Raw genomic sequence first — 13,047 nt, forward strand, 5'->3', positions numbered from 1 at the left:
CAGGGGACACGGGGTCTGATCCTTCCCCAGCCCTGCCACTCTGCGGTGTGACCATCATCTGTTGTGGGTTCCTATGAAGTCCCGCGAGCTCAGTCCTGGGCAGTCTGGACTGGACTTGCGATTAGGCAGGTGAAAGCAGGAAGTGGTCAGACTCTGCGGTCCTCAGACTTCCTGCCTTAACTCCCAGGCTGGGCAGAAGCTGCCCTGAAAGGGTCCTTCCTGGCCGGGTCCCTTTCTGGCTTCTTGTCTGTTGACGCGGAGTGAGAACTGGAGCCATCAGAGGCTCTGGACGCTGCATTTTCTTCATCTTCATATGCACAAAAGTTTGCTTCGTACCCAAATGCCATTCTTTCTTTTTGGTTTTTAATCAGCTCGCCTTCGCTGCTTTTCTCCAGAGCTTTCCATGCTGCCTTTATGGGAATAACCACTCTCTTCACCTTCGATACTTCTGGGTATAGTGTTTCCTTGGGCTGTTGTGATGAAGTGCACAGACTGGGCGGCTTAGACAGCAGGCGCTACTTCTGAGTTCTGGAGACCGGTCTTTCGTGAGGCCTCTCTCTGGCTTGCTGACAGCCGTCTTCCTCGTGCAGCCATCCCTCAGTATGTGTCTGTGTCCTCATCTCCTCTGACAGGGACACCAGTCATGTTGGATTGCTGTGGATATTGTTTAGTCACTAAGTTGTGTCTGACTGTTTTGTGACCCCGTGGACTGTAGCCCCCCAGGCTCCTCTGTCCATGGGATTCTCAGACAAGCATACTGGAGTGGGCTGCCATTCCTTCCTCCAGGGCACCTTCCTGACCCAGGGATCGTGCGTGTCTCCTGCATTGAAGGCAGATTCTTTACCACTAAGCCACCAGGGAAGCTCCCCGTGTTGGATTAGGGCTGCCCTAATGGCCTCACTTTCTCTTGATTACTTCTTGAAAGACCCTGTCTCCAAGTATAGCCCCTCTCTGGGGGATTGGGGGTCAGGACTTCCATGTGATTTTAGGGGGTGCACCTTTCATCCTTGCCCACTGTTCCATTACATGACAAGCTTATAGCACAGATGACCCCTCAGAGGGTGTGGGATGAGGCCTGGCTGTGGCCACATGAGGCTGGCTTGGCGTGTGGGTCTGGCTGGCGTGGTCATTTCATGGGCTGGTGGTTGCAGGGTGTGGAGGAGCCTCTGCCGAGCCAGGCCCCTGGTGCAGTTCTCTGCATTGTTCTTTCCCCCCAGCTGGGTGCCAACGCTCTGCTCTTCCTTGGTGTGAACATGTATGGTGTCTTCGTGAGGATCCTGGCTGAGCGCGCCCAGAGGAAGGCCTTCCTGCAGGCCCGGAACTGCATTGAGGACCGGCTGAGGCTGGAGGACGAGAATGAGAAGCAGGTCAGTGCCCAGGGCCTCACCCAGAGGGGCGTGGGGTGCCTGGGGTTGGGGGATGGAGCCTCACAGTCTTCTACGCCGAGGGCTCTGGGAGTGGGGCCAGCCTGACTCACCTGAGAGTCGGATAGGGGTCTCAGGCCCCCGCTGGCTCCTGTGCCTCTGTGGGCCAGCTCCCTCTGTCTGTTGGGAAAGAGAGGACAGTTGTCGGGGGCACTATGGGAGTGAAGGCAGAAGAACTGCCATCTGTGGCCTCAGTTTACCTGCTGGTGTTATGTGGTACAGGACTATGGAGGAGATGCCCGGGAGCCTTTGCAGGCCTTAAGTGGAGGTAGAGGAGAGCTGGGCTTGGGCCTCTGGAAGGGCTGAGTTGTTAGGAAGTGGGGGTCACCGTGGCAGCCCCACAGCCAAGCTTGGCTGAGGCTGCAGAGCACCCTGCCCGGCTCCTGCCAGCCCCGGGGGCAGCGGCACTGTACCCTGTGATCTAAAGGCTTGGAGGGAGCCGGGCTGGGTCCCCCCCGCCCCAGCCACTGTCAGCTGCATGTCCTGGGCTCACTCCCGCAGTGATGTTTCCTCTGCTGCTGTCCTGGGACCACCAGGCTTCTCTGAGCGCTCTGGGAGAGGCCTTCAGCTAGGAGCCCCCAGACCCCTGGGCTTTATGAAAGTGCAGAGGCTTGTTTTCCTGGGGTGGGATGGATGGGATGGGTTTATAAATGAGATGCTATTATTATGGTAAATATAAGGCATGAAGTACTGGCTGTACATTTAAAAATGTACACATTTCCATTTATAGGTATTGTAACGATGCCTAGTATTTACAGTAAAAGTTGGATATCATTTAAAAGTAGATGGCTTATGTATATTTGGATCGTGTGTAGATCCGTGGGTGGCTTTGTCTGTGAGTGGTGTATGGGTGAGGGAGCTACTTGTCTGTGAGGAAATGTGCACACGTGTGATGTGCACGTGTGCACATGTGCGTTTTGTGTGCACATGTATGTGTGGATTTGTAGCTCTGTACACATGTGTATTAGGTATGTGGGGCATGTGTGCAAATGTGTATAGGCGCATATGTGCTCATGTTAGTGTGTGGGTCCATCCACGTATGTGGGTTCGCATTCTTGCGGATCTTGTGCGCATGCCTGTATGTCTGTGTCCACGTGTCCACGTGTGTATGGTTGTGGATATGTGTGCATTTGTGTGTATGTGCGCATGTGGATGTGTGTATATGTGTGCACACACGTGTATACTTGTGCATGCTCAAGTATAAGGAGTGTATCTTCTGGGGCTGTGCCCTGAACGTTTTTCCGGACCAGCATCATTAGCACTAATGGGGACTCTTTGTTGCTTAGAGGGCCTTGAACTTGGCGTCTTTACCTTTATCACGTCCAAGAGATCCCAACAGTGAGTCTTCAGAGTTCTCTCCCCTTAAATACATCTGCTGAAGTGCTGGAAAGATCGATGTGGGGGCCATTCTTGTGTGGATGAATCTGAATCTTCTTTGCGTTCCCTCTGTTTTCCCTCTTCTCCTCCTCCTTTCAAATGTCTTCCTTTCCCACATTTTCTAATTAAACAAATTATTTGTCTTTATTGCCGTACAATTGATTTATAATGTTCTGTTAGTTTCAGGTATATAGCAGAATGATTCAGTTATACATATATATATATTTTTTCAAAAAATTCTTTTCACTTAGAGATTATTACAGAATAGAGTTCCCTGTGCTGTATAGTAGGTCCTTGTTGGTTATCTATTTTATATATAGTCGTGTGTATATGTTAATCTCAGACTCCTAATTTATGCATCCCCCCTTTCCCCTTTGGTAACCATAAGCTTGTTTTCTCTGTCTGTGAGTCTGTTTTTAAGTTCATTTGTATCATTTTAAGATTCCACATATAAGCTGTATCATTTGATATTTGCCTTTCTCTGTCTGGCTTACTTTGCTTAGGACGATAATCTCTAGGTCCATCCATGTGCTACCTATGGTATTATTTCATTCTTTTTAATTGCTGAGTAATATTCCATTGTTTAAGTATAGCACATCCTCTTTATCCATTCATCTGTCTGTGGACACTTAGGTTGCTTCCATGTCTTGGCTGTTGGAAACAGTGTTGCAGTGAACGCTGGGATGCATGTACTTTTTAGAATTATGGTTTTCTCTGGACTTACATTCTCTGATTTTGTCTTCATTTCTTTTCTTACTCTTGCCACCTTTCCTATAGACTACCTAGCTTCCACCCTTAAAACATGTTCAAATGCTTGATGCACCCTCTGTCTCTTGGGTGGGTCCTGCCTGTCAATGGTGAGGATGCTGGCCGCACATGTGGGTTCTGCAAATGTGTTTCTCCCCCCGTGCCCACATTCCTGCCCTGGGAACACAGTAGCTGAGCAATCTCTCCTGCTCGCGTGGAGCAGTTGCGAGTCCAGCCTCTGCTGCCATTAATATGTCACTTCTCTGCAGCTCTGAGAGCAAGGGTTTATTTTCTCAGTCCTACAGCTGAGGAAACCCAGACTGGCGGAGGCTCAGAGACTCGTCGGAGTTCTAATAGCAGGCCTGATGTTCTTAAGCAGGAAATCTACAAAATGGTAAATGTCACCCAGTCCTGTCAACCCAGCTGAACGCTCCGTATTTTCAAGCCTTTGTCCTTATGCACGTTCTCTCCCCATGTCATTGTCCTTTTGGTGTGTACACAATTTTATTTCTGCATTTTGGCTTATTTCCCATAGGTGTATCCAGCCGGTGCTCTAAAGGTAATGGAAAACAGCTGCTGCTTCCTGTGTGCATGTCTGGCATCTGACATTTAGATAATATGTTTTAAAAAATGTGTCTTTTTTATAAGCATCTTTATTCATATAAACTTGAAATATCTTTGGTTATATCCTCAAGAGTGCAAATAGGATGTTATTTCTCTCCCTGGGTCCTGGGCATTTTCCAAAACATGTTGTGCTTCATTTTATCTTTATAAGTAATAATTAGTTACACTGGGCTCTGGGGAGCAGTGGTTGAGTAGGGTCCTGGGGCCAACAGAGCCAGCCTCGCAGGGAGTCTGTCAGAAATACAGATTCTCAGGCCTCTCCAGTCCCATGGGTGGGAAAGCTGGGGTGGGCCCAGCAATCGGGGTTCTGGTGTGTATTCTCATTGTTGCTTGTGACGCACTTTTTCCCTCCCTCCCCCATTTCCCCGCTTCCTGTTAGAAAGCGGTTCCTCCCATTTATTCAGATGCTGGCTACTAATGCCGTGGCCACTCCTCCATGTGTGCTTTGTATTTCTGTGTGGAGTGCATGTTCTAATCCTTTGCCCGCTCATGCTCTGACTTTCCTGTGGGTTTGAACGAGCCTCTCACTAGAGAAAGGCTGGCGCTTCATCTGAAGGGATCCCGTGTTGCCCAAGCCTGTTCCTCTAGCTCTGCTTTTCTTTGTGTAAAAACTCAGTCTTTCATGTTTTCCAATGTATCAGTCATCCTCCTTGGTGGTTTCATCTATTGCTGCGGAGCTGAGCACATGGAATGTGGAAGTGAGTGAGGATGGGTCATCCCCATGAGTTCCCCTGGCTGGTCCTGCGAGGAGGCGAGGCAGCATCCTGACTCGTTCTGTGTTTCCGATTGGAACCGGCGGGTGGTATCACAGGACAGCTGTCTCCCTGGGCAGCCTTGTACCCGGCACTCAGGTTACTCCCTGCCTCTGGTTTGCCTGACTATTTTAGCTCAGGGAGCCTTGTCTCTTTGGGTGGCAGAAGGGAAACCCTCGAGCTCACATGGGGCTCAGGCACCCCTTCGGGGCTCTCAAGCACCCGTAGGCACTTGATACATCAAAGCCTGCCCGGGGACCACCTGGGCAGGGGAGCCAGGGGAGCCTGCAGGTGGCCAGCCACCTCTGCCCAACTCATGCCTCTGTGTCAGTGTGAAAACCGCAGCCCCCTGAGTTGCAGGTGAGGGGTGCCCCAGCCATATGGGCTTGTCATCTGTCTGTGTTTTCATGTCTCACCTCAAGTTGTAGAGCAGTCCAGTTCCATAGTTGCTTCTAGAGTCTTCTCCAGGCCCTGACCCCATCAGGCGGCACCCAGGGTGATGTGGGGGGACGTTGGTGGGTGCAGCCAGTTTCGTGGAGGCAATGCTGGGGGTGCACCCCAGTTCTGGAGGGGTCACTGGGGTATCTGGCTCCAGAGTGACCCCTGTGTGACAGCAGGTATGCCCCTATCAGCCTCTGCAGGAGGTGGGGTGACACTGCGCTGGGGCTGGAGGGATGGGAGTGGGGTCCTTGAACGAGGCCGAGTTGGGGAGGAGCTTGAGCACAGAGGCTGAGCTGGAGAGGGAGGCTGGGCTTTGCACTCTGTGGAAGGACGTGCATGAACATGTGACCATGTGCATGTGATGTGGGGCCTCTGATGTGTTCGAGCAGGCCAGACAGTTGGTCAGATGCAGGTTTGTGGGGGTCGGTGTGGAGGCAGGACTTGGAGGCAGGTGGGGGGCAGATACTCTAGAAGTTGGTGGGTTGTTCTTTCCTCTCTTCCAGGGTAAGTGTCCTCCTGGAGGTATCGCAGTTGGAGTCTTTGAGAGACAGGCAGGAGAAGGTTGTGCTTCGTGGCTTGAAGCAGATGTTTCTGCTGAGCTCCAGCAGACGTCTTCTCCCTGGGATGTACCCACTCTGAACAAATCTGCCGCCAACATTGTTCTTGCCCATGTTGATCGGTTACTTTTTATTGAAGTGTAGTTGGTTTATAGGGGCTTCCCTGGTGGCTCAGTGATAAAGAATCTCCTGTTAATTCAGGAGACATGGGTTCGATCCCTGGTCTAGGAAGATCCACTGGCGAAGGAAATGGCAACCCACTGCAGTATTCTTGCCTGGAGAATTCTGTGGACACAGGAACCTGGCAGGCTACAGTCCATAGGGTCGCAAAGAGTCGGACACGACTGAGTGACTAAGTGCACATATTGGTTTACAATACTGTGTTATAAACAGTTTCAGCAAAGTGATTAAGCTGTGCAGGTTTCAGGGTGCACTTCATCACAACCCTTGGGGAGAGCCTCTGACTGTCAGAGGGAAGGATGCCACTGTGAGCTCTCACCACTCACCTGCTCTCAACCAGGAAGGACCCGTGGGCATTCCATACCTGTAATCACTGATTTTTAAGGCAACCCTGAGAAGAAGGTGATAATTGCTCCAGTAATCAGGAACATCCCCTCCCCTCCTACATTATTTAGAACTAATTAGCCCTGTGGTTGCTGTTTCGAAAGAAAATCCATCTGCTTTGTCTACAAAATCTGAGTTTGTATTTATCTCCTGCCCTTCTCCCTGCACGTGGGGGCAGGCATGGTCTCCCTAGATGAGTCTCCCAGAGCAAGGCCTCCTCCGACGTTTTCACCAGTGGGAATGTTTAAAGTGGTCGGTCCTCCTCAGTGCAGCCCGCAGGAGCAGAGGAGCTGGAGAGGATGGGCAGGGTGCCCGTCTGCTTCACTGGGCACACTCTCGTTCTGGAAGGTTCTCTGCTGTGCTTTGAAATAGCTACCTGAGTTGTCAGTGTCCCCGAGGCTGACTCCTATAAGAGAGACTTGTATATGCTGAAGTGACCCCCACCCCCCAATCAGAACAGACAATGGCCCCTACACAGAGCTGCCCAACTCTGTTCTGTCCCGCAAGGTCTTGGCAGAACAGATGAATGAGCTTGATCTGAAAGGGTTCTTTCCTCTAGGTTCTTAGATCTTTAATTTTAGGCCTCAGTGTCCATAGTTGAGCATGTAAGAACTTTGTTCTGTTTTATAAATCTGAGAACTGGGGCTGGCTTGAAGAATTTAAATGATGTGGGAAGGATAATAAGGTGAGTCACAAAGTAGCTGGTGACTCAGTGAGGACAGCAGAGGCCACAGCCCAGAATCCCCCCAAACCAGCCGTGGCCCACTTTCTCCCTTTATAGCCCACGTCTCCTCAGCCATTGAAAAGGCTCACACAGAGGTTTTGGGTTAAAATATTCCAAAGGGCTGTGAAAGGGTCTTTTTAATAGGTCTCTTTCAGTTTCAGACAAAAGTTGGTTCTTTGAAACAGAAAAGCCTTAGAGAGACTGACCAAGAAGAAAGAGTGGACACAAGATGATTAGGGACTGGAATACACACGCCACAGAGATAAAGCTGGGTTAAAAATAGACAAGAGGGAAGTACTTAGAGGTTTTTAAGTTTTTTTTTTTTTTGCCAGAATATTTGAAAACTTAAACAAAGTGGACAAATTCCCAGAAAGGTGTTAGTTACTAAAATTGATTCTAAAAGAAAAAGAAAGCCTAAAACATCCTATGATCATTAAAACGATTGACTCAGTAATGAAAAGCTTGCCCCAAAGTCATCACCAGACCCTAGTGGTTCTACAGCTGAGTCATAGAAACTTCTGAGGAAAACGTTGTTCCAAGCTGATCATCCATAGGACAGAAACTCCTTGTGAGAGTGCAGGGTAACCTTGCTCATGATTTTGGAGGACGGAGCCAGAATTCCAGAATCTCAGAAATGCAGGTCAGACAGACGCACAGGGGAGCAGCTTCTGCCCCCCTAGTCCTGCATTCATGACTGGTATCTGCCCAGAGGCCCTTTGCCTCTTGGTGCCAAGTGGGTTGGGAGAGGCCCAGCTGGAATTCCTGCAGGGGGTGGTCATCCTTTACCCAACACATCTGAATGCTTGGCCTATGGCTCCAGGGACCCTGGGATGGAGGGAACCTGGTCTCAGCCAAATGTGGGACTGCATGGGAGACAGCAGCAGTTGGCTCCTGTGGGGAGGCCCAACTGGAGGATGGGGTTTCTGAGAAGCATGCTACACGGCGGCAGGAGGTGGGGTGTGCATTGGAAGAAATACAGAAATATTTGATTGGGGCTTTGAAAGTTATGTAGGAGTTTGCCAGGTAGAGGCTGGGAAATGGGGAGCAGTAGGTGGCTTTCACTCAGAAAATGGGGGGTGGGGTGGGGCACACAGGTATTCCAGTCAGGGCAGGCAGATTGGTAAACTGCAGCTCTGTCTTCCTTCATCTTGGAGAGAGCTGGGGCAGAGTTGGACAACCTGCTTCACTGAGGGAGGGTAGGGAGTGGACAGAGACCGCTTGGGGGCCTCGTGATCACAGCTCCCCACTGGGGTCTAACCCTGAGGTCTGAGCCTGTCAGAGCTGGGGAGCATAGGGAAGGGAGTGAGAGGCCTCTGAAGGTCACCCCTTCGCTCCTTGGGGCCTCCTCCTTACTGCTCCCCACAGCCCGGCCCAGAAACCTGGGCTTGCAAGGTCCGACCCCTGAGATCAGTGTCCTTGCCCTGACTGCAGCGGCCACCACTCCAAAGTCCCTGACATGCCTCAAATGCCGTTATTAGGTCATAATTTCAAAATTGCATACAGTTGTTTGCAAAGTGTATACTCAGTTTGCCATTCTAACAAGATAAATAAAACTTTGACAATTTTGATTTCCTATTGTGTGAAAAAATTTACCAAGAGAAAGCAAATTTCTTTTTAAGTGATATAGGATGGAGTTTTAAACAGATCTGGCTCATTCACAGCACCTTTAGAAACCACCAATAGTTGTTATTTATTTTTAATTAAAAAGAACCTATTGATCTATAGTTTACATACTATTAAGTTCAATTTAAAGTTCAAAACAACTAAATGACTTTTCCGATATTTTGGGTGTGTAACCATTATAATAATCTGTTTTTTGAAAATTTTCGATCACCCCAAAAAGAAAGCTGTACCCATTAGGGGTCACTCCTTATTCTAGACGCTGTTAATCTGCGTTCTGTCTCTGTGGTTTTTCCTACTCAGGAAGGTTCTTGTAAATGGAATCATACAGTGCGTGGCCTTTTGTGTCTGGCTTCTTTCACTTTGCATCTTGTTCTCAAGGTGTGTCTGTGTCGTAGCACGGGTCAGTGCTTCATGCCTTGTTTGGCTGAGTAGTGTTCTACTGTGTGGGTGGACCACACTGATAATCCATTCATCTACTGATGGATGTCTGGGTTGTTTCTACTCTTCTGTTATTTTTCCAGTCTATTTTCTCTTTTTCAGTTTGGTCAATTTCTACTGTTCCATTTTCAAGTTCACTAAACTTTCCTTGGTCCCCTCCATTCTGATGTTCCCATTTGTTGAGCTTCTTATTTCAGGGTTTTTTTTTTTTTTTTTTCAAGTTTTAAAATTTCCATTTGATTCTCTTTTTGTATCTTTTAGTTCTTTGCTGAGAGTTTGTGTTTTTTTCACTTTTACAAACATATTTGCAGTTGTTCATTGAATCATTCTTAGGATAATGGCTTTAAAATCCTGTTAGCTATTCTGATTATTGTCATTTGGTGTTGGAGTCTGTTGATAACCTTTGTTCATTTGTTGAGATTGTTTTGGTTCTTTGTATGAGTGATTTCTGATTGGAACCTGGACAACTGGGGTATTGTGTGTGAGACTCTGTGTCTTATTTGAACTTTTTCTTTTAGCTAGCTTTCTATGACTTCACTTGGTAGGGGAAAGTGGAGACCACCACCTCAATGCTTCCTTGTTGAGGTACAGGTCGAGGTTCCACACTGAGCCTCTGTTGGGACTTATGGTGGTGGGGTACCTCCTTACTGCTGTGCAGGAGAGAGTTCTGGCTTCTGACTTGGAGGGAGGAGCAGAAAAGCCCTTGGCTCTGCTGATGCAGTGGAGCAGGGTTGGTGGGGTGCACTGGGTGTTACCAGCTGGCGGTGAGCAAAGGCAGAGTTCCCCGCATGGCTTCTCTGGCACCCCAGCCTGGGGAGGATAGAGTTTTGTTGATTTTTTGGAGTGGTTTGCCTGGAGTGGGACCAATATTGTATAGCAATTTCCATCTCATGAGGCTACCCCTGTCCTGATCTTTTAGTCAGAGAGGGTCAAATTTGTTGGCGCTTAGTGCTGTGCCTGTTGACATTTCTGGGCCACCCACTTTCCAGCACCCAATCTGGGGTATGTAAGGCAAAAAGAAAGTCCAGGCCCTCACCTGCAGGCCATCCCTCGCACAGAGGTTTCTGCCTCCCTCCCTCTGCCTTTCAGAGCCTTCAGATGACTGTTTTATAAGTAACGTCCTGGACTTTTGGTGTACTTAGTGGGGGAATAGGAGAAGGCAATGGCACCCCACTCCAGTACTCTTGCCTGGAAAATCCCATGGATGGAGGAACCTGGTGGGCTGCAGTCCATGGGGTCGCTAAGAGTCGGACACGACTGAGCGACTTCACTTTCATTTCACTTAGTGGGGGAATAGGGAAAAGTGCTTTTCCATCTTTTCAGAAACAGAGTCTTCATAATTGTTGTTTAAATATCTAATGTTTATTAAGGTTGACGTATTAAGTCACATTTTGATAATCAAGATAAACATTGAGGTTTTTATATAGCCTTCGTAGGATGCTGGGATGTTTTGTACGATTCATATTTGTAAATTTGTCCCTTTGATTTCTGGCTTTGTATCTTATTTCGCTAGTTAGAACTCATCATGTAGCTGTCTGCTTCTAATGTAATGTTTATTGATGCCTGAGGCTTTAGGGCTGGGTTTGGAATTGGATGTGGATTTCAGGTATTGTCTTTATGATGTCAGCCGGCTAAGTTGTTTGCTTCTTTTTGTTTTTAATCAGGGATGGGCGCTTGATCTTTTCAGATGGCTGGCTGCTTTGCTCCCTGTGGGTGAGGTTGTGTACTTTCAAGTCTTGATTATTAATATGTGTTGGCTTCAGGCACTGTCGCTAATCTTGTGGATGGAGTTAATGCTGAGCCCTTGGTTGGAAAGATAGCCTGCTGTTAGGAACTTCACATGACAGTGGCTTATGCAAGTGAGATAACTCTTTTTCTCTTACATACATATGCCAGGGCCGGCACTTTATTGCCCGTGACGCAGATCTGATCCATGCAATCCTCACAACCCAGTCTCCATCTAGTTAAATGGTCTGCCATTGCTAGCGTGTAGCTTTCACCCTCCTGAACTAAGATGGTCGGTACAGATCCAGCCATCATGACTGTATCCCCAGCAACAGGAGGAGGGAAGAAGAAAAAACTGTCTTTAGGGAATATTCCAGAAATTTCCACTTGATCCTTCAGCTCCTGTCTCCTTGGCCACCTCTAGTTGAAGAGGAGGCTGGACAATACAGCTTTCATTCCAGGTTTTCAAGCCCCCTGATGAGAATGAGGGCTAGATTGTGGTGCTAGTGGTGGAGAAGGGATCCTGGGACAGTGCCAACCCAGCCGTCTGTCTCGGCACCCCACGCTGCGTGGGGTGTGTGCCCTGGGCTGCAGAAGCACCTGGCCTAACCCTCCATACCGGCCCCCCGATTTCCTCCTGAAGTCCCGGGCTAGTCAGCGTGCCTCTGCTTTTCAGTCCTTCCCTCCTGGTGGCTGCCTCGGTTTCCTTGTTCTAACTCCAAGTCGTGCAGGACAGCTGAGGTGATGGAGAGACCGAGAGAGGGGAGGGCTCTCCTCAGCAGGACCCCCGAGGGGGAGGCGGCAGCTCACTCAGGGAGAGCGGTCAGTTCTGGGGCTGTGAGACGGTGAAGGGAGGTATGAGGCAGGCACCGGGGGCCAGTTTCCCTTGCTTGATTTGAGTTGGGCGACACCCGAGTGCTTTTCCAAGAGCAGGTGACAGATTTAAAAGATGCAGGAGACAAAGAGCCAAGCCGTGAAGAGCTGTCGTCGGAGGTGCTGGGAGGTGTGATACAAGATAGGGACTCCTGTGGGTCAGTGGGGGCCTGAGGTGTTCGTCCCTTTCTCAGAACACCCTGCTGAGGAGGTTGGTGTGGTTATCACCTTGATAGACAGGGTGGGATTGAGACAGAGCTTAACTAATGGCCCCGGAGGAGGCAGAGTCGGGATGGGAGGCCAGGCAGCTGTCCTGCAGGCCCTGGGACTCTCTCCCTGAGACCTCCTTGCATGGGGCTCTGGGGTGCACCCTGAGCCCCTAGACTGGCAGGTGGCCTGAGGGGCCTGCACTTGTCGACTCCTCTGATGCTGGGGCGGCAGAGAGGGCTCTGCGTGTACCCAGGGCCCTTCCAGGGTGGCCTGCTTTGTTGTCCAGCTGCTTCTGTTTTCCCACCTTGCACCTCAGGGCAGTGGCAATCTCTGGAAGCTTCCAGGTGGTCCTTTGATGGTGGCCCGAGTGAGCCCCCTAGCAAGTACTCTCTGGGACAGTGGGCTCGCCTGCAGAGGCTCCTGTCCATGGGTGGTGCTCGGGCTCGTCCCCAGAGGCCCCACTGCTAAGGAAGGGCTGATCAGGTCCTGTCTACACTCAGGTCACACACCAGCTCCCACGCCTTGGGCACTGGGACTTTCTGTCCCCGAGGCTGCCCTCATTTCTGTCTCGGAGGGGCCTCTCTCCATGTGGCTGGTCACAAAATGTCATGGACTGCTGGGCTCTTGCGATGTTCCTCCTAAGTGTGGGGGTCTGTCCAGCCTGGAGCCATGTGGGGGCCACAGTGGGTCCCCACACCCCACATAGACCAGGCCTGGTTCGCCTGGGTGCACATACTCAGCTCCACCTGGTGCCAGGCAGGGCTGGGCCTGGCCTCAATCCTCAGAAGTGTATGTGGGGATGCGTCACCTGGGGAGACACTTCCTGTGCATCAGATACATTCTCCCATTTAAAAATAACTTTGTGATCTGGAGCCAAGGGGGTGAAGCCCTGACACCCTTACCCCAGGCCCTGGAGACCATTTCCTGGAGGTGGGAGTGCTTTCAGGGTTGGTGACTGTTGTCACTGC

At 50.0% G+C, this 13,047-nt stretch overlaps 1 protein-coding gene across 2 annotated transcripts in view; it reads left to right on the forward strand.

Moving 5' to 3' along the window:
• The window catches only part of ADCY1 (adenylate cyclase 1), a 106,663-nt gene that overhangs the window by 13,506 nt on the left and 80,110 nt on the right, over positions 1 to 13,047 (forward strand). For both annotated transcript variants that reach the window (XM_018047050.1, XM_018047051.1), the window contains exon 2: positions 1,218 to 1,367. In XM_018047050.1, coding sequence (XP_017902539.1) covers positions 1,218 to 1,367 — 150 coding nt within the window. The remainder of the gene's footprint in view (positions 1 to 1,217; positions 1,368 to 13,047) is intronic.

The sequence above is a fragment of the Capra hircus genome, chromosome 4 (assembly GCF_001704415.2).
Source record: "Capra hircus breed San Clemente chromosome 4, ASM170441v1, whole genome shotgun sequence".
NCBI lineage: Eukaryota > Metazoa > Chordata > Mammalia > Artiodactyla > Bovidae > Capra > Capra hircus.